The following is a 22,449-nucleotide window of genomic DNA, read 5'->3' as shown; positions in this document are numbered from 1 at the left end:
TGGGGAAGTTTTCTGTCAGCAGTTCTTCAATGATCCTCTCTGTGTTTTCTGTTTTCTCCCCCTGTTCTGGAACTCCAATCACTCGAAAATTTTTGCTTTTGATTGTATCCTACATAACTCTCAGGGTCTCTTAATTTTTCTTTGTTCTTTCTTCTGACTTTTCTCAAACACAGTTGTATCGAAGTGTTTGTCTTCAGTTCCACTGATCCTGTCTTCCACCATTTCAAATCTTCTCCTCAGCCCTTCTATGGAAGTGTCCATTTCTGAAATCTTGTTGTTTATCTCTTGGCCTTTTTTTTTATTTGTCTATGTCTGAGCAGGCAGGCTGTTGTGTTCTTCATTGTTTGCTTATCTTTGGGCATGATACTTTTCACCTTCTTATCCAATTGGCAGGGTCAGTTGGTCAGATATGGTACAACAGGGCAAGTCTAGCTGAAGAGGAGTTACTTGGACAGGTTGTTTGTGGTACTTACTGCAGCCACCAGTGTGGGTCGGTAATCAGTGCGGGGTAGGTTCCAGTAGGCCGTGCCTGTGCTGCTTGGTGGTGTAATGTTAAGCGCACAGTGCAAGTATGCAGGATGTAGGTGGGAGATTGTTATGTGTGGAACAAAGATGGATATGGGGGAGAGGAACAGGAGCCAAAAACATACAAACAAGCAAAAAAGTGTGCTAGGGGATCTTGCTGTTGGAGTGGAGAGATGAGAGACTATGAAATGGAGAAAAATAATAATGGGAAGAAGAAGAAAAAAGAAAAGAATGAATAAATAAAAATCAGAAAGGAAAAAGAACAGCAATGCTCCCAGGGATCCAACCGGTGCACCTGTGAGGTCTGGGGAAGTTTTTCCCAGGTGTTGCAGTACAGCCTGGCTAGAAGGCGTAGAGGTATTCAGCACCATGTATTCAGGGAACAGAAAGAGAAGGAAGGTATAGAAAGACGAAAAACTGAGTAATAATGAAAGAGAAAAAGGGAAAGAAAACAGAACAAATTAAAAAAAAAGAGAGAGAACAAGAGAAACCCCCAGATAAACAGAAAAAAAAAAAAAAAAGAAACCCACAAAGAAAGAAATACCCTCAGGGATCCCTCTAGGCGTCTGCACAAGCCAAGGGGGTAGGTCCCAAGCCGTGCAGCACCTCCTGGCCAGAACGGGCTCCCAAGTCAAGAAAAGGACAAGAAAACAAACAATTCAAAACAAACAAAAGCCGTGGCATCCCACCAGCATGGCAGCCTAGACTGGGAAGCAGTTCCACCCTTGAACGGAGCTCCACAGCCCCTCAGGATGAAGTAAAGATGGTGCACGGAGCCAGGTATCTGAGCGAAAGGAAGGGGAGGTGGTGAGAGCTAAGGAAGAAATCAAAGAAGCAGAAAAAAAGCAACACCGGCAGCCAACAAATGGCGCTCAGAGAGCCAGCCAGTGCCAGCGGGTGGAATCCAAGCAGCCAGTGCTTACCGGACAAGAGACTGTGGCCGTGGGAAGCAGAGGAGGCTGAGTGGGGGTGAAGAAGGTTGGGGGTGGGAAAGCGTATAGCGCCAATTACCAGTTGTTCTGTCTTCTGCTGGAAGTTCCGTGAAGCTGCTTTCTAATACCCCCTATTTGCTGGTCTCTGATAGAAGTGCAAGATGGTAGATCCGCACTGTGTTAGCTGATAGGGGACCTCTGCATGAATCTTTCCTCGCTCTCCGTTCTCTGTTAGTTTTCTCACTCCATTGGTGCTTGGCTGAGTTCTTTATCTCTTCATTTGATGTTTTAGGGTTTCAGGATTGCTGTTTTCTCTGTTTGGCTTAGTTTTTCAGATCTTTGCTGTGGAGGGACGCTGTGGTGCTTCTGCCTAGAGCACCATTTTGCCGGAAGTTCTCTATAGTTTCAGAAATTTTGCCAGCTGGTTGTGAAGCACAACTATTGTTTAAAATTATAAAAACATGCAATTAAATTAATTATATTTCTAAAAAAGTTTTTCTGATTATTTCTAATTATTTTACTACATTTCAATATTATATGTGTTTTTGAATTTATTTATATCTATGGTATATGTGTGGTGGAAACACTTTATAATGCTGCACATTTCTTTCCAACTCCACGCTCAGTGATGCCATGTTGCAAGCTTAAAATCAATCATGGTGCAAATTTACACAATAAAAATTGGCAAATTGTATAAATCAGGGCTTTTTTTTTTTTTTGTGAATCATTTGTTAGACATCTACCAGCACACCTTTGTGTGAGAATATGCAGGACCCAGGAGGCCATGTTAAGAATTGATCTTTATCACAGGAGAAATAAACAAGCATTTAAAAGTTGTAAGCAGGGATTGACAAGATCAAGTTTGTGTTTTAAAAAGTTCTTTGAGACTACAGAAGCAAGAGGGGGCAGGATGACTCCAACTGCTCCGTATGATAAATAATGGTTGCTTAGACTAGCATTAAATTGGAGATAAGTGAATGGATTCAAGATACATTTCAGAGCAAAAATAGAGAAGTCTTGTTCCCCAGGAACCATGGAAAGGAAAATTTTTGAGTTGCTTAAATGTGTGGTGGTGGTGCCATTCACTAAAATAGAAGAAGCAAACCAGATTAACAGGAGAAGATTATGAGTTTGATCTTGCACATGCTGAATTTGTAGGCTTTTGAGATATGCAAGTAAAAGGCTAAGCCTGGTTGCATTAGCATGAATCAGTTGCTGAAGTGCCTCAAGGGGAAGAAGCAAATTCTCTATCCTCCCTAGTTTTTGGATGCTTAAAATATTTTCATTTTGAGCTCAATCCTGCCACCACTTGTCAAAGATTCAACTTGACCACTGGACAAAACTTAGGTCTGAGTAAGAGAAGAGGTAAAAATCCTTACAAAAATAGGTCTCCTTCAATAACATATTTTTAAAATAACCTATACTTTTCCATCTTTGTATATGTAAAATAGTATATGTGTGGTGACCCTGAAAATATACCTCAGTGACCTGGCTGCAGGGAACATAATTGAGAGTTCTGTGCACTACTGAGTTCTGAAATCCAACATTTGAGTCAAGGCCATGCTTCCTATAACCTGTCCCCTGCCACTGAGTGAACACAGCTGGGATACTAAAGCAAGCCTGTTATGAGAGTTACCAGATTCTCATGATGAATGACTTTAACTCGAGGACTCCCCAGTGACCATACCAATCTTTCCTAGAACTGAACTAAGATGCTTCCACCAAATTTTTCTGTCTTCACAACCATTCTCCTTCACTTAGGGTCTGACCAGTATAATGGTCTGATGACTTTGCCAGCCTCACATTTCACTTAATAAATTTCTTAGACATTTTATTTCACCTAGGTGTCTGTTTCTTGGAGGATCTGGACTAACACAGTGCTGTGCTTCCTACATTACATTTGGTTCTGCTATTTACCTCAGTTTTATTGTGCAGACACGCTTTTATGGATATGGGAAAGTTTCTCTTATTTTTATTTTTAGCATTTATATTTTATTTTATTTTTTTATAGTTTCTATCTCCCAGCGGGAAGTTCCTCATGTCTACATAGAGGTTCTCCAATTCTGCCACTAGATCCTTTAACATATTATCAGAATTGTTTTAAAATCCTGTCTGATAGTTCCAACATCTGGGTTGTTTCTAGATCTTACTCTGATTGCTTTCTCTTTTACTCATGAGTTTTTCTTGCTTTTTCCGTGTATGTCTTGTAATTTTTGACTGAATAGTGGATATCACGTGAAGAACAGTACAGACTGTTGCAAATAGTAGTTATGTTCAGAAATGGGCTCTTCTTCTGTCTTGCATTTAATGTGGGGATTTAGTAAATGTAGTCAATATTTGAGATGATATATGTTTTGTTATTGTTATCCTTATCTTCATTGTACCATAGGCTTTAAATTCCTGTCAGTTGGTTGCTGTTGTTTTGTGTTTAATATAGTGCCTCGAGCTCCAGAGGGTCTTTTCTCAGTGTTTTTGCTCTACCCTATGCTATAGCTGAGTATCTCTGCTCCAGGAATATACTGCTGTTACTTGTTACTTGGTGTTTGTCTCGTGATGTGGCATGGGGCTGTCCCAGTCTTGGACAGACCTTGTGTACCTTCACATTAGGGGTAGGGCTTTCCTTAGATTTCTATCCCCCTACCTCTGGGCAGTCAAACTCTTGATAGATCTTGAGCAGTGAAGATTCTCTGCCCTTCCACCAGTGTAGCGAGTATCTAGTTTTTATTAGTGTAATATCCTGGGACTAAGTGAGTTTTCTGCCTTCCTTCCCCAGGGACAGACAGCTTTTCCTTCTACCCACTCTCAGAAGCAGGAAACCTTTGCCTGTATCTTGGAGTTTGTAAGGTTTCCTGCCACTTTCCCAGTGACTTAAGATTCCTGCTTTGTATGAAAGAAGGATCTAGGAAGTGGGCAGGGTTTTGTGTCTGTGCACCATCACTGGGGACACTTTCTACTCTCTTGCCCTGCTCTCAGTCTCTCACATGAGAGGCCCATGGGAAAGGCAGTGAGTGAGTGCAGAATCTAAATGGTCTAGGGCTCCCAGAGATTGTCAGCTGTCATGATAGCACATACTTATCGTTTAATAATTGATTGAAGTGTTAGCTGTTTTCTTTACTCAATTTCATGGCTATTCCCTCTTTTTACTGTGATTTGCCAATGGTGAAAAAGTTTTTGTGTCCTGTATCTCCTCAGAGGACTTGAAACTCTTTGCATTTCAGTTTGCCTGTTTGCCTTGTAGTCGTAGTTCTCTGTTGGTCTCAAGAAAAGTTATGATTTTACAATTTATCTAGATTTTTCTTACTTTTAGAGTGGGATCAATGTTGTCTTATAGCTTTCTACATCATAAGCAGAAGGGAATCTGCCTTCTTATTTTTAAAGTCAGTAATATTTATGCATCAGGATTCCACCTTAGATGAGTATAGCAGAGTAGAAGTAGAACATATACATAAACAGTATTTTATATTCTAGGAATGTCTAATCATTACATTATCAAACAATTGGTACTTTGGGTTATGGTAGCTATTCTGTAAATTTACTGAATGAAAACTTTAAGCAGCAATGCATCCCACAATTCAGTGTTAGTCAAGGCTTCATAACAGGTTAAAACTAGAAAGGAAGAAATTGCTTCTATTATATTTCACTTTGGGTCATTCTTCAACACAATTACCTTGTCCTTTTCTACCAGGTGGTTGACCAGATTGATACCCTGACCTCTGACCTACAGCTGGAGGATGAGATGACCGACAGCTCTAAAACGGACACCCTGAATAGTAGCTCAAGTGGCACAACAGCTTCCAGCATAGAGAAGATCAAATTGCAGGCCAATGCACCTCTCATTAAACCCCCAGCACACCCATCTGCTATCCTCACGGTCCTGAGAAAGCCAAACCCTCCACTGCCTCCTCCGCGGTTGACACCTGTGAAGTGTGAAGACTCCCGAAGTGTGGTGCCAACTGTCAATCCTGTAAAGACCAATGTCACCCTTCTACGAAATGGAGGCTTACCAGGTGGGCCAAACAAAATTCCAAATGGAGACATCTGCTGCATACCCAACAGTAACTTGGACAAGACTCCAGTGCGGGCTCTGATGCATAGACCTGAAAAAGACAGGTGTCCCCAAGCAGGGCCTCGGGAAAGAGTACGGTTTAATGAAAAGGTGCAGTACCATGGCTATTGTCCTGACTGTGATACCCGGTATAACATAAAAAACAGGGAGGTCCACTTAAACAGTGAACCTGTTCACCCACCAGGAAGGCTTCCTCACCAAGGCCCTCCCCTTCCTCCTCCACCCCATCCCCTTCCTTTTCCACTAGAAAATGGGGGACTGGGAATAAGCCACAGTAACAGCTTTCCCCCTGTCAGACCTGCAACTGTGCCTCCTCCCACTGCACCAAAACCACAGAAGACAATCTTGAGGAAATCAACCACTACAACAGTGTGATGTATGCCATTTAAAAAAAAAAAAAAAAAAATTCTGTTTTTTTATTTCTATATCATAAACATAAAATAATAAGTAATGAGCACTTTCTACTCAAGCAATAAAAAGCCCAAATATATTAATCCTGCATTCAACAAAGTGGCATAAAAATCACCTGGTAAGTATGCAGTACGTTGTTTATATCCTGAGTATGCGTTATTTTAAGTGTTTCATCATCAAAAATCAGAGAATAATGAAGAAATCTGAACACATTATTTTTGCAATTTACCTATGACAAACTGTGACTTACAAATTTCAAATATATTGATTTACTCTAAGAGATGGGATAAGATTCATGTTATTCATGCCTAACTCATCTATGCATTAATGCCATGTCATACTCTTAACTTTGATCTAATGCTTTTTAATAAGAAATTTTAATACTGAAGCACTATTTTATTATTTTTTCTAAAGATGTTTGCCACTAGTTTTACATGATTAAATGCTGAAGACAATACCAAAAATTATTTTCTATACTACACAATTATGATTATATGTTCCGCTATATATGTAATGCAAGATTTTGGTCTGTGGAAATATTATTAAGTCAATAAACAATAGTAAATAATGACAAAACCAAGTGTTCTTCCGAACTAAAATAAAGCAGTGATTCATTTAATCCCATGTTGATGGTCCTCAAAATGGATAAAACTCCTACAGGGTTTGGGGAAGAACACAATGAGTATATGTCAGAATTTTCTAAATTAAATACCATAATCCGTGCCGTGAATAGAAGTTATACATTTGCTAATTATATGCCTTCATTTTGGTACTTTTAACCAACTTTCGCGAACCCAACTATTTTTTTCCTTTTAATTTTTTGTTGATACTATGTGTTTTCAGTAATAGAGAGCATGCTGAAGCATTGAGTATGTCTGAATTTTTGGTAGGTAATATGGTTTTTGTTTTATGCCTCATTGCACAAATTGTACCCTCAGAGTCCAGAGGTACTTATACGTACCAAATAAAAATTTTCAGAATTCATGTTTTTCCTACCAAAAATTCAATGATTCAGCACCACCTCATACAATGCCTTGTAAAAACAGTAATTTGCAGCACATGCCTGTTTTTTTTTTTTTTTTTTTTTTCCATTTCAAACCATTATATAGGGCCCTGCCTGCTAGCAGCAGTGGGACAGTAGCTTCCCAATGAACCCCAGAGGTATAAAAAGTAAGTGGTAGCTATATATACCACTGGTCCTGAAAGGGTTTAAGGACCATTTGAACTCCTCCTACATTGCCAGACCTGTTAGACAGTCCTCCCATTTAGCATCCCTCAGAGAGACATCATAAAGAGCACACTGAGGCCATGGCATGTTTTGCATCCTGTATCAGCAAGCTCTCTGCCTTCCGGAGGGAACCCACATGTTTAGGAGAATCATAGCGGAAAATAAAGTTGCTTCTGGTTACAGGATGCTTTCAGTATTGGCCTTAAGCTGAGTCCCTCAGAATTGAAAGATTGCTATGATTCTTTGTTGTTCCACAGACGAAAGGGAGAATCCTTTCCTCCTAACATTGAATAAAAGTCGTTCTCTTCAGTCTGATTTGTCTACTTAGGTCACTTACCCACCCATGGGCCAAGTAAAGTCCCCAATTACAATGGTTTGGACTGATAGGATGTTATGCCCTCAAGCTAGAAATAAGTTTATCTTCCCTTGGGTCTTGAAGGGAGCCCTGGTGTCACAGAGCTCAGCTGCTAACCAAAAAGTCAGCAGTTTGAATCCACTTTCTAGCCGCTCCTTGGAAACCCTATGAGGCAGTTCTACTGTGTTCTGTAGGGTCACCGTGAGTCGTAATCAACTCGACGTCAACGGGTTTGGTTTGAGTGTTGATGAGGAGAGAAGCACGCTTGAACAAAATTGTTTCATTAAGTAGGAAGCAGGAGGGATGGTGGTAGCTAATCAGAATTGTTTAGTACCATTCTGAATTAGAATGAGAAATGAAGAGTAGAGGGACTCATCTTGGTGAAAATTTGTTTCGCAACTTGATAAAGAGTGCAGTGACCTTTTTGTATACTTGTCTTTTGTTCTCAAAACATTATTTTTTCCTGCTACAGACAGGTAGTCTTCAATCATTTCTTTGTTACCTTTCTCAGACTATCATAATAATTTATAATGCAGTTTTAAAACAGTTTTCTATTAAAAGATTATATTTTAGGGAGAGCAAGGAAAGAAAATAGGCTTTATTTTTTAAAGGAGCAATCAAATGAGTGAAAAATAGAGGATTCATCTTAAACGTTTACTTAGAGCATTGCTCATGGAAATAATTCAAGCAGAATAAATCTAATGTTTCAGAAAGTCACAAAGCCTAAGACCAATAGTCAAGAAAGGCTGTAGTCTAAAATTTATTAACTGTATTATCTGTATATTTAATAATTAAATAATTAATTTGTTGAATACAAAAATAATGTATACTTAAATTTGAAGTGCATCCATTTAGGTTTGGTATAAATAGTTTCATCATTGTCTAGATTTAAATTATTACTTCCTTTCCAAAGTCCATCAAGCATTAGACTGTTTAGAGAGTATAAAGTCTTAGAAAACATGCAATTTTCTCTCTTCAGTTCATCTTCTTTCCCCATCTGGTTAGTGTGATCAAATAATCACCTTATAGTTTGAGATCTTGATCCATGTTGATGTCTGGGGAGCCATGATGGATTTCGAAGTAGAGCTTTCTAGCGACCATAAATCATCCACAGAGTAGATAACTTTCTTGCAAAAAGTGCCTAGTTGGATAAGAACATTGAGCCCACATGCCTAAAAACAACCTCTGAAGTTCAAATCCATATCTCTTTCTCTAAGTACAGACAAAGCTACTCTTGAAAAGACCCCTTTTTCCTGTTTATGGCATGTATCAAAGATACAACACCTGTTTTTATTGAACACATTCACAAATAACCATTAGCTTAGAAAGCTTATTTAAAATTCAACTCAAAAATGTTATAGTTATTGACCTTACTCTCTTTATTGCAGCTCATTTATTTATAATCAGAAGTGTATGTTAGGTTACAGCAGTGTTGGGACTCTATTTTGAGTGTATTTCCTCCATATGCTATTTCATTTTTCTTCATTAATATCTGGAATATATTATACTGATTTTTTTGGCCCAACTGACAGTTTTTCAACATTTGCTTGAAATGTTGAAAACTATGTCTTTAAATATGTGTAAATGTGTAAAACATGGAAAGCAATTAATATAGAGCATCATAATATTTTCCTGGGAACTTCTAATTAAAATTTCATAAATGGCAGCATAGTTTTTATAATTAGCCAATATTTCTTTCAAAATTTAAATTCTGAAGTGCGAGCTCTATATATCATCCATTAAATCATCATAAAACATAGTATCTTTCTCTTTCCTGAAGAGTCCAAGGCAGAAATGCTTTTCTCAAATCCTTAAGGGCAGGTTGTTTTGTTTTTTATAATATGTGCTTTAGCACTTTAATTTACACATATAATGTACCATACAGCTAGCATCCATACTCTTTTGAAGGTGGTAGTCCTACAAAATGTGAAACAGTAATAGTCTGTATATGACGACATCCATTCATAGCATAATGGTAGAATATATATTTCAAAAGATATGGTAATCATTAATTAGACTAGGAAATGTTTTATCTTTTCACACACATATTGTCCCATTTTTGTGATGAGAGGTTATAGTATCTCTACTGATGAAAAGCAAAAAGAAAATAAAAATTGAGCGAAGTTCTTTGCCACCTTCCAATAGTTATAGCAATTATAGAAGGAAATAAAACTGGTATTTTTGGGGTGATGCTTAAGTTAAATATAAATATACATGCACAAAAATACATGTGATTGCAAAAAGAAAATTTCTCAGTCTTCCAATTTGGTGGTATTATATTCATACTTTCAAACCACCCCTCATTAGTGTAATAATATTCTAGGGGAAAAAATGAGTCAACTATTAGTTGAAGTGCTTTAATTAACCTAAAAAAACTTGTGTTTGAATTATGCTTGTGTCCTAATTATTTGATGAATAAAAGAATGAGACACTGTATTATATGACTTTTTTTGGGCAGATCAGTGATTGATTTTAGCATGACCAGAGAAGCAGCTACACACAGTCTCTAAAAGTATGCAAGACCTTTTGTCTACAGGTTCTAATTATAGCTCTCTTTGGATAACTTCATGAAGAAAAGCCTGAGTAGTTCTGCATGTAATTGCACTGGGAATGGTGTAATCACATCATGAATCATTGCCTCGACTGAATTCTCCTCTCCCCACCCCGCTGCCACCCCATGGCATATATGCTGTAACACAACATCAAGTCTTGTAATTGTCTGAAGATTCAGTTTCTTTCCCTTAATTTTATGTTGGTAGTACATTTGGCTGTAATGTACACTCAAATTTGTAGCAAGAGATTGCATTGTAATGTACTTTGGTAAAATACTGATGATTTCTATGTGAGGAAATGATTTATATGCAATAAAGTTCTGTAAAAAGCCATACCACATAATTAGGCAAAATGCACAGAATCTGACAATCACTAGACACTATTACAAAATTATGTGAGTTTTTCTGGGTCAATATGCAACTGTGACACTGTAATTAAGTTTTCAGACTAAACATTTTGGTGTTTTAGAATCAGTCAAGTTGTGATTCTGAAATAATGACAAATGTGATGCTACCATTACAGCACACAGCAGCGTAGAACATAAAACTGCAGTTAGCTACATCTTAGTGGAGCAGCAATTATGTAGGGTGCCATTTCATTTGATGCACTTGTATTTATCATGCTGGTCTTTTGGGATGCAGAAAAAACTGAAGTGAGGACATGAAGAAGCTTGCCAAATAACCCTGTCTTTAAAATGTAGTTAAATCAACATGGGGTGTAGAGTTGTGTGAAGGCAAAGGGAAAATAAGCAGGAAATATTGCTTTCAGTTTGTGACTTCAGGACAGATCAAAGATAGGTAGAATAATAACAGTAACTGCTATTTGAAACCTTCCCTACATCAGAGTTCTTCTCAGTCTCATATGAATGTACAAAATAGGTGTTATCATCCTGATGTATAAATGAAGAAACCCAGGATCTGAATTTCAGTATTTTGCCTGAAGTCACTCCTTTAGTAAGTGACTGCTGGCATTTTCGGTGCCAGGCTGGCTCCCCATGATTTTTCTCCTCTCAGCATCACCATTTAATTGTATTCTTCATAGCCCTGAACTTTGCAAATCTTTCCTTTATTCTGAGCAGGTATTTTGACACTTGAAAGGGGTTACCTAATGTTGTTTTGACATTCTTAGTATGTTTGATCTTTGCAGAATATGAAAGGGATTTCAGGAAATTTAGCTACTGTCTAAAATGAATGAGCTGCAGAATATTGCAAGCCTCATTTTCTCATGTACTTTACCAGCAGCTTCACTTTCCAATCTTTTCTCTAAGATCAAAAGGTATTATTTTGCATTTTTCCAAATTCTGGTTTTCTAGCACTGATGCCATTTGACCCTGTATATGTCACTATCATTTAGTGGCATTTCGTTTGTGAATTTCCTGTTTAACATTGACCCCGAGCACTACAAATAACAATACCTCCACTCTGCTAAACCTCTAAAGAAACAGAAATTGGAACTCTGTCTGATAAAAACGTTTCTCTACTTTTGTTATTAGTCTACAGATATGATTTCTCATTATTTGATAATGTGGTTGTCAATTCTCTTAACTACCAAAAAGAATTTTGATTCAGCTAAAATAAAACAATATACACCTTCTAGTGGAATAGGGATAGATGGTGACAAGACATGATATCTAACCCTTATCAAGGGCTTTACGTGAAACACTTGTCTAAGTGTTTTTCAGTATCATTGCATAATTTTTCTTCATAACAACCTTATGTCTTAAATGCTATTATTCACATTTTACAAGTAAGGAAATTATGGCAACAAAAGCCTGCTGCCCAGCATCATAGAGCCAGTAAGTGGTGAAGCCAGTCTTGTAAAGCAGGCAGTCTACCTGCACAGGCTATATTCTACACCACCATTCAGAACCACCTAGAAGTACAGTCCCTGGGTTGTGCTCATGGAATCTGTAGAGCTGAACGTCATTTCACTGCAACTTTCCTGAAGAACTTGCTGGAAGATATAAAATAAGAGAAAAATACCTGTATTTTCGTATTAGTCGAGATAGACCAGACTGCGCTGTGATGGCAAACAACTTCTGCATCTCAGGGGCATCAGAGGTGGTTACTCAAAGTCCAGTCCGGATCCAGGAGACTCTCCAGGACAGTAGAACCCCAGGCAGTCATTCAGCAATACGGGCTGCTTTGATCCCGTGGCTCCACCATCTGGTCATGAAACCTCTTCCAGGACAACGACAGAGAAAGGAGCAACTGGAGAATTCTGCAGGTCCTTTTACTACTGCAGCCCCTGAGCACTTCATTGGCCAGACTAGTCATGTGACCCTTCCTGTAGTCCCCATATTCCCAGAAAGGGAAGGAGATCCACATATGGGTGAGCAAGAGTTATTCCTACCATCTTTTCCAAAATGGTAATTTTTGGTGTGTGTATAATTTGAATATATTATAAACTTTCATATATTTCCTTCCTTTCTCTTTCCGTACTACTGATGTTCACTCAATTTAATCGCCACAAATTAGAATGCCATCTTATTTTAAACAAGGTGGAGAGAAAAGAAGTAATTCTAATGACAGCCCTGCTAAAAATGTTTAGGAATTGGCAACATTTACTAAGATGAGGGATGGATTATATTACACCCTTTAACTATCATATTTTAATTCTTCTGAGGTTACTCACCAACCCACATTTTATAGTTAAACATTTAAGATTTGCATACTAAATGTTCAAATTTCTGAATAAAGAATTTTTCAGTAAATTAGACTACAATATTAGTAATTATCCCTCTAAAGATAGATAAACCTAATTTGAATGCACACATCTACCCAGAATATTCAAAGACATTTGAATCCTCACAATAGAAGCTTAAGTCTTGAATGATGTAAATTAAAATGATGTGTATATATAATAAAATATTATCCTAGGAGGCAGTACATTAGGATAAAAACATAAATTTGAAACCAGAAGGCCTGATTTTGAGTCTCAGTTTTTCCAACTCTTAAAATGTCTGTGGTCAGATTACTTAACCAGGTTTGAGGCTTATTTTAAAATGAAAGTAATAGTGCCTCCCTTTCCCACCTAATGAGGGTGTTAAACCGTTGTCCTCCTCCCACTGTGTATTCTGGGTTAACTCAATTCTCCTATGCAATGTAAGGGACAAGGAGAGTAGTATTAACAGTTTTGTTATTACTGTTAGGTGCCATCAAGTCATTCCACTCATAGTAACCCTATGTACAACTGAATGAAATGTTGCCCAATTCTGTGCCATCCTCACACTGGTTGAGCTCCATGTTGCAGCCAGTGTGTCAATTCACCCTGTTGAGGGTCTTTCTCTTTTTCACTGACCCTCTCCTTTACCAAGTATGATGTCCTTCTCCAGGGACTGGTCCCTCTTGATAACATGTCCAAAGTACGTGAGACAGTCTCGCCATCCTTGCTTCTAAGGTGCATTCTGGCTATACATCTTCAAATATAGATTTGTTCTTTCTTCTGGCAGTCCGTGGTATATTCAATATTCTTTGCCAACATCATAGTTCAGAGGCATCAATTCTTCTTCAGTCTTACTTATTGTCTAGTTTTTGCATGCATATGAGGCAACTGAAAATATTTTGGCTTGGGTCAGGTGCACCGTAGTCCTCAAGGTGGCAACTTCACTTTTTAACACTTTAAAGAGGTCTTTTGAAGCAACACCTCTTTCCCTCGTTTGATTTCTTGACTGCTGCTTCCACGGGCATTGGTTGTGTTAATAGTAGAGGGCTGCAATCGCTCAAACCCCAAAATAAGTTTCTGTGGCATCAGGATGAAAAGCTTCAGCTTTTTTCCAGGCAGCAATGTTGAAAGGTAAAATGGGTGGGGCAACTTCAGAATCCAACAAGTCTACTGTCTTTGGAATTATTGAATAGACAGATTAACCACATTATTCCACTTCATTCTGTGCATACGTGAGAAACACCTCCCAAACTCAATAGCATCCTCTAAGATGGGGCAAACTAGACCATGTATGGCATCACAGCTAATTACTGTTTGTTATTTGTTTGTAATTGCATTATATTATTTGTATAGCATTAAAGCTCTTCTACTGAGATGACACAGAGTGGATTATGCATATAATTCATCTCAGAGTTACTCTCTGCATCGTTTATTTGCTTGCGCTCCAACTCTTCCTGTCTTATGTCTCTCTTGTGGTAGAAACTATATACATTTCCTTTGCTTTATTTTGTCTATTCCTTCATAAGGTCTTGGACCTGTATGCATCTAACTACCCCCACCTCCACCAATGCATTACACCTCCAACCACCACCACCTGATTCCCTTTTTATTCTTCATTCCTCTGAAGGTTACCATCTGTTAAAACCATTGATGTAAGTCCCAAATGATTTAACAAATGTGAAAGTACCTTACATATAGTAAAACACCAAACACATGAAAATCATTGTTATTAATTTATGGTAGTTCTTGCCAAATTATCCACATTCCTTGTTAATCCAGTGGATTGTTTGTATTTGCCTAGATTGACACAAATGATATTTTTTTCATCTCATTTGTGAAGTAATTATTTAGGTGTTTTTGTAGTAAGCATTATCAAGTAAACCTCATGAATTTTTTAGAATCTTGCCAATTCATATGTAAAAATCTCATTTTTGCTTTATTGAATTTTGTAAATTAACAAGTCAGGAAATGAACATGATAGAAATCTGAGGTGACTACAACAGAAAGCACAGTTATTACACCATTTTTATAAGTGTAGTTTAATTGTTTATGATAATACTTAATAGCATAAGAGTAAATGCATTTAGAAAATAATTTGTAAAACTAATTAAAGTAATAGCACAAGGCCTTTTGCATCTACTAAAAATGTTCAAATAAGGTGTCAAGTTTTTGTTTAAAAGAGAATGTCTATGTTTGTGTTTTAAGTATATATATATGTATATATATATTTCAGTGATTTTAAAAAAACTGATAAAGCATTAACTATTGCTTTGCTTTAATCAAAGTTTGTTTGTGATATTAAAAACAAACAAAAAACTAATTGCCCTCAAGTCGATTCTGACTCATGGCAACCCCATGTGTTTCAGAGTAGAACTTCAATCCATAGGGTTTTCAATGGCTGTTACCTTTCAGAAATAAATCACCAGGCCTTTCTTCCAAAAAGCGTCTGAGTGGATTCAAACCACCAACCTTTTGGTTAGTAGCCAAATGCTTAACTGCTTTTGCCATCCAGGGATTCCATGTTTGTGATATATCTCAATACATATTTCAGTGAGGTGTCTTTCACAGGCCCTAAGAACTAAAATTCTATGACCACAATATTGCTAATCATAGTCAAAGAATTATCACCTGGAACTATTATTTTGTACCAGTTCAAATCATCTTTAGGATAGATAAAAGCAGAATATATGGATTTATTTTACCTCTTTTAAACTCTTAATAGTTGTATCAAAGCAATATATGTATTTTCCTTGATATTTGAAATACAATAATGATGTTCCATTTTTTAATGTTTCTTTTTCTAAGTGGACTCATTATCAGTTATTAAAGGGAGAAGTAATCTTCAAAAGCACTCCTCCATATGACTTCCCAATAAATCCTGATCACCCAGGCTCCAACTTATAGCCATTAAATTATATTTAACTTCTTCATCTCCCTTGTTCCTTTTATCCAAATAATTTTAATTTTCTGGCAAGTGTTCTTTTATAATGTCATTCCCAGTGACACACTCCACAGAGAGCCTTTTTTGCCTTCACTTCTAACGATTGTATTTGCCACCTGCTTGATCATTTGACCTCTTGCCTGAGCTTCCATCCATTCTGGAGATTTCCAACAGAGAAATTTTTCATTTCGTCTCCTTCCAGAAATTTTGAAGGCTCAGGCTTATCTGCTGTTTAAAATTCTTAACTCTGGGCTTCGCAGTTCTAATAAAAACTCTTCCAAACCTACTTCTACAACCTCTCAATCTGGTGAGCCAACACTGATAAGACTGTTCCAGCCAAGTGTTGTAATTACTGACTCCCTAATGGGCCCTGCTCATTTCCTACTGCTGCACCTTTGCTTGGGCTTATGTCGGAATTTCTCTGTTGTGGTTTTGTAAGTTTTACTCTGTAGGTATCCACCATTTACCTTAATATTTTTCTTAAAAAACAAAAAACAAAACACAGTTGTAAGGTAGGTACACACATAGGAAAAAATCCATAAGACAAGTAAAAAGAAAAAAAATAGCCAACTAGCAGTTAAATAAATTTTAAAAATGTACTTTCTCCCCTTAAATAAATGGTATTACTTAAAGATACTTATTGATCATATCTACTTTCATTGACAAGAAATCACAGGGTATTAAAGTGGATGAAACTTTCCAGTACCAGTTGCTGTCGAATCCAGGGGACCCCATGTGTGTCAGAGGAGAACTAGGATCCATAGCATTTTCAATGGCTGCTTTTTCAGAAGTAGATGATCAGGGCTTTCTTCCACAGTGCCTCTGGGTGGACTCAAACCTCCAACCTTTTGGTCAGTAGCTTCGTACATTAAATGTTTATACTACCCAGGAGTGCCAGAAGGAGCTCACAATGGTTAAATCCAGTCCTTTCACTTAATAGGTTAGAACATTGAGCTCCAAGTAGGCCAAATAAACTTGTGTGTATTTACGTTCAGAAATTTAAGTGTCCTCATTTGATATAAAACTTATATCAAATTTCTAATAATGTTTGCATAGTTATGTTCAGCATTTACATCAAATTTATTTTCTAAACTTAGTGCACTGAAACCTCATGTTGTTTTATTTCCTGTAGAGCACCTATCATGTGCACTGAATATGGGGCTTTGTTTCTATTGTGTTTGATAAAAATCACTTTGATAAATATACAGGACCCATCTAAATATATATTTACTGAATACATAGATAAACAGTCTGGTGTAAAGTGCTTTATTGATTACTATTTGCTATCCTCGAGGCCTCCATGTGTCTGTCAGTTTGTTGTACTGTGGGGGCTTGCATATTGCTGTGATGCTGGAAGCTATGCCACCGGTACTCAGATACCAGCTGGGTCACCCATAGTGGACAGGTTTCAGCTGAGCTTCCAGGCTAACACAGACTAGGAAGAAGGACCTGGCAGTCTACTTCTGAAAAAGAATTAGCCAGTGAAAACCTTATGAATAGCAGTGGAACATTGTCAGATATAGTGCCGGAAGATGAGCCCCCCCAGGTTGGAAGGTACTCAGAAGACAACTGGGGAAGAGCTGCCTCCTCAAAGTAGAGGTGACCTTAATGACATGGTTGGAGTCAAGCTTTTGGGACCTTCATTTGTTGATGTGGCATAACTCAAAATGAGAAGAAACAGCTGCAAACATCCATTAATAATAGGAAATTGGAATGTACAAAGTATGAATCTAGGAATATTGGAAATCATCAAAAATGAAATGGAACGCATGAACATCGATATCCTGGGCATTAGTGAGCTGAAATGGACTGGTTTTGGCCATTTTGAATTGGAGAATGATATGGTCTACCATGCCGGGAATGACAACTTGAAGAGGAATGGCGTTGCATTCATCATCAAAAAGAACATTTTAAGATCTATACTGAAGTACAACACTGTCAGTGATAGGATAATATCCATATGCCTACAAGGAAGACCAGTTAATAACACTACTATTCAAATTTACACACCAACCACTAAGGCCAAAGCTGAAGAAATTGAAGATTTTTACCAACTTCTTCAGTCTGAAATTGATCAAACATGCAATCAGGATGCATTGATAATTACTGGTGATTGAAATGCGAAAGTTGGAAATGAAGAAGGATCGTAGTTGGTAAACATGGCCTTGGTGATAGAAATGATGCTGGAGATTGCAGGATAGAATTTTGCAAGACCAACGACTTATTCATTGCAAATACCTTTTTTCACCAACATAAACAGCAACTGTACACATGGACCTTACCAGGTAGAATACATAGGAATCAAATAGACTACATCTGTAGAAAGAGACGATGGAAAAGCTCAATATCATCAGTCAAAACAAGGCCAGAGGCTGACTGTGGAACAGACCATCAATTGCTCATATGCAAGTTCAAGATGAAACTGAAGAAAATTAGAACAAGTCCAAGAGAGCCAAAGTATGACCTTGAGTATATCCCACCTGAATTCAGAGACCATCTCAAGAATAGATTTGACGCGTTGAACACTAATAATCAAAGACCAGACGAGTTGTGGAATGACATCAAGGACATCATACATGAAGAAAGCAAGAGGTCATTAAAAAGACAGGAAAGAAAGAAAGACCAAAATGCATGTCAGAAGAGTCTCTGAAATTTGCTCTTGAATGTCGAGTAGCTAAAGCAAAAGGAAGAAATGATGAAGTAAAAGAATTGAAAGAAGATTTGAAAGGGTGGCTCAAGAAGACAAAGTAGAGTATACTGACATGTGCAAAGAGCTGGAGACAGAAAACCAAAAGGGAAGAACACACTCTGCATTCCTCAAGCTGAACTGAAGAAAAAATTCAAGCCTCGAGTTGCAATAGTGAACAATTCTATGGGGAAAATATTACATGATGCAGGCAGCATCAAAAGAAGTTGGAAGGAATACACAGAGTCATTATACCAAAAAGAATTTGTCAATGTTCAACCATTTCAAGAGGTAGCATGTTATCAGGAACCAATGGTACTGAAGGAGGAAGTCCAAGTTGCACTGAAGGCATTGTTGAAAAACAAGGCTCCGGGAATTGACGGAATATCAAATGAGATGTTTCAACAAACAGATGCAGCGCTAGAAGTGCTCACTCATCTATGCCAAGAAATTTGGGAGACAGCTACCTGGCCAAACAACTGGAGGAGATCCATATTTATGCCTATTCCCAAGAAAGGTGATCCAACAGAATGTGGAAATTATGGAACAATATCAGTAATATCACACACAAGTAAAATTTTGCTGAAGATCATTCAAAAATGGCTGCAGCTGTATGTCTGTCAACAGGGAACTGCCAGAAATTCAGGCAGCATTCAGAAGAGGAGGTGGAACCAGGGATATCATTGCTGATTTCAGATGGATCCTGGCTGAAAGCAGAGAATATCAGAAAGATGTTTACCTGTGTTTTGTTGACTATGCAAAGGCATTTGACTGTGTGGATCATAACAAATTATGGATAACATTGCAAAGAATGGGAATTCCAGAACACTTAATTGTGTTCATGAGGAACCTGTACACAGATCAAGAGGCAGTTGTTCAGACAGAACAAGGGGATACTGCTTGGTTTAAATTCAGGAAAGGTGTCAGTTACGGTTGCATCCTTTCACTATACCTATTCAATCTGTATGCTGAGCAAATAATCCAAGAAGCTGGACTATATGAAGAAGAAAGGGGCATCAGGATTGGAGGAAGACTCATTAACAACCCGTGATATGCAGATGACACAATCTTGTCCTGGAAGAAGTACAAGCAAAATGCCCCTTAGAAGGAAGGATGGCGAGACTATGTCTTACATATTTTGGGCATGTTGTCAGGAGGGATCGGTCCCTAGAGAAGGACATCATGCTTGGTAAAGTAGAAGGTCTGAGGAAAACAGGAAAACCCTCAACAAGATAGATTGACACAGTGGCTGCAACAATGGGCTAATTATAACAACGATTGTGAGCATGGCGCAGTATGGGGCAGTGTTTTGTTCTGTGATGCATAGGGTTTCTGTGAGTCAGAATGGACTTGAGGGCACCTAGCAACAACAACAGCATTCTCCAGAAGCCCGGTGGTGCAACAGTTAAAAGCTCGGCTGCTAACTAAAAGGCAGACAGCTCAAATCCACCAGCCACTCCTTGGAAACCCTATGGGGCAGTTCTACTCTGTCCTATAGGGTCGCTATGAGTCAGAATAGACTTGATGGCAACAGTTGTGGGTTTTTTGGTATCCTTGTAACTTTCTCTATTGCTCTTATTCCTATTAATTTGAAATAAGCAGAAGACAGATTGCTACATCTTGGTGTGCTAGAAATCAGAATCTTGGCACAGAAGAAGAAATAAAAAAGGAAATTTGAGATAATAATGTAAAGTACTGTAGCACACTGAAAATGCTCATCAAAAAGAAGGAAGCAAATGAAAAAAAAATTAAAAAAAAGAAATAAGCAATTAAAACCATGTAGTTAAAAACTGACCTGAACACTATAGAGTAAGATGAAGTTTATTCCCTTAATACCACTTAATTTAAGATTATAACATGCCACCCTTTTACTTGTTTTATCTTTTTTAAATTGGAAGAACACTCTAAGGGGATAGGGGAGCCACTTTTTCCTCTCAGGGATGTATATAACTGATAAGAGGGGTTTCTAAGAGACAGGTCTGCCATAGAAATGTTCCCATGAGGATGAGGCTTTTAGTTAGGTTTATAATTAGTCATTCCATCGCATGCATTTAAGATGCATCACACCCTCAGCTGTATCCAAATCACTATGGTGACATAAATGAGAATGAGTACTCCCTGCTGACAAGGACCCAGTGTCAGACTCAGAGATAAAAATACAAGAGGCAAATACAATTTCCAACTGGAAACTGTACAGATTGCTATCTCCTCAAACTGCCATTAGCCTGTCTCCACTTACTGAAATGAACACATGAAGTAATAATGTAAAGTTGAGCATACCAACAATCATGAAGGTGGTGCAGGACCAGACAACGTTTCCTTCTATTGTACATGGGGTCACCATGGGTCAGAGCTGACTCAATGGCAACTACCAACAACAACAATCTCCCAGTAACTTACATAGAGTCTCTCATTGAGAAATTTATAATAAGTTTTGCATGGTTATGTTCAGCATTTACATCAAATTTATTTTCTGAACTTAGTGCACCGAAAGCTCTTGTTTCATTTTCTGTAGCGCGTCTATCATGTGCACTGAATATGGGGCTTTATTACTATTGTGTTTGATAAAATCACTTTGATAAATATGTAGGACCCATCTCAATACGTATTTGTTGACTGAATACATAGATAAACAATCAAGTGTAAAGTGCTTTATTGGTTATTGTTTGCCACTCTTGTAGCTTTTTTCTATTGCTCTTATTTAATGTATTGTTCCTTGCAGTGTTTGGGAAGATTTGTGTGGATTTGAAAGAACTATTTTTATGTACGTGGTTCAGTGTGTGTGCTTCCTTATTGATGGTTAAAAAGTGTGACATTTACTTAGCTTACGGTTGAAAAGGTTAGTCCTCATAAATTTCCTAATCTATGAAAAAAGGGAAGATACTGTAGAGTTCTTGTAACATAAGGCTGTTAAAAATAGCTGCCGATTACTTGGTATACACTAATCTCTTAAAGAAGAGGGGAATGGAACTAGATTAGGTGGTATGGTGTATCTTCAAGGTATTTTAAGAGCTTTTTTATAATAAGTTATATGCTGGCGATGCAGCTGGGCTTATGAAGGCAAACACAGAATTTGATTTTTTTTTTTAACTGTCAGAATTGAAATACCCAATCTAATATAAGATGCCATTTTCTGAAAAGAACACAGGCTCTTATACTCCTTTCTGAACTCTCTAGGAAACTGTTTCTTAAAGAAGGGGGAGGGGAAATGAAAGCCCTTGAAGGTGTTGGAGAAGGATAAAAGATAGTTCCAGGTTCTGAGCAGATAGCACTGGGGAAAGCAGAATTCACGTTCAATTTTGGATTTGGGGAATGAGCAGTGATGGAGGGCAAGTGTTGGAAATTGACTCCATTGGCTTCAGGTCCTCTTCTTTTCCCTCATTTTCAGGCCTAGAGATGTGTTACAAACCTGAAAGAGTGCAGACTTCCTATAAACATTTGATGCTACTTGCACCAGAGAGAACATGATTTTATTTTCCAGATGAAGAGAGGAGCAAATCTGAGAATATAACGTTCTAAAACTTCTTACCATTTTATGGTGTGGAAATCAAGAGACCCACTCAGGTGTCTTTTAGATCTCATGAGCCTTGTTTCTTTGCATTCCTATATCTACCAATGTGGATCTCAATTAGAATCACTTGGAAGGTTTAAACCCTAGGCTCCAACATGGACCAGTTAAATCAGAATCCCTTTTGTGTTAAGCCCAGACATCAGTTTGTTTTAAAATTACCCAGTTGATTCTAGTACATGGGGAGGATTGAGAACTTCTCAATGGTATATAGAGAAACGCACATCTGACATGAATTATTTCATCTAATTTCAATAGCATAAAGTCCATATTGGTAGAATACTTACGCCTGTCTTTCACCATATGTACCAGAGGCAAGAATGTCCTTAGAAATCTATATTTTAAAAAGTTTACATGGAGCATTACAATTTTATTTAATGCAAGATAAAAAAAAAGTAATTAATTCCTGAGCTAGAGATCTATGTAAGATAAATTGCACGTGGAGAATACATGATTTCTAAGTATTACCTTACCACTCTATGATTTTGTGATTTATTGACTCAATGTCTATTCCAAAAAG

General features: G+C 37.6%; 1 protein-coding gene across 1 annotated transcript in view; it reads left to right on the top strand.

Moving 5' to 3' along the window:
• Positions 1 to 6,527, top strand: part of PRR16 (proline rich 16) — a 287,498-nt gene extending 280,971 nt beyond the window's left edge. The window contains exon 2 of the mRNA XM_004376965.2: positions 5,143 to 6,527. Within this exon, the coding sequence (XP_004377022.1) occupies positions 5,143 to 5,898 (756 nt within the window). The 3' untranslated portion in view covers positions 5,899 to 6,527. The remainder of the gene's footprint in view (positions 1 to 5,142) is intronic.
• Positions 6,528 to 22,449: the final 15,922 nt, after the last annotated feature.

Source organism: Trichechus manatus, unplaced genomic scaffold, assembly GCF_000243295.1.
Source record: "Trichechus manatus latirostris isolate Lorelei unplaced genomic scaffold, TriManLat1.0 scaffold00047, whole genome shotgun sequence".
NCBI classification, from domain to species: domain Eukaryota; kingdom Metazoa; phylum Chordata; class Mammalia; order Sirenia; family Trichechidae; genus Trichechus; species Trichechus manatus.
The sequence above is the reverse complement of the archived record's forward strand: the minus strand, read 5'-3'. Positions and strand labels throughout refer to the sequence as shown.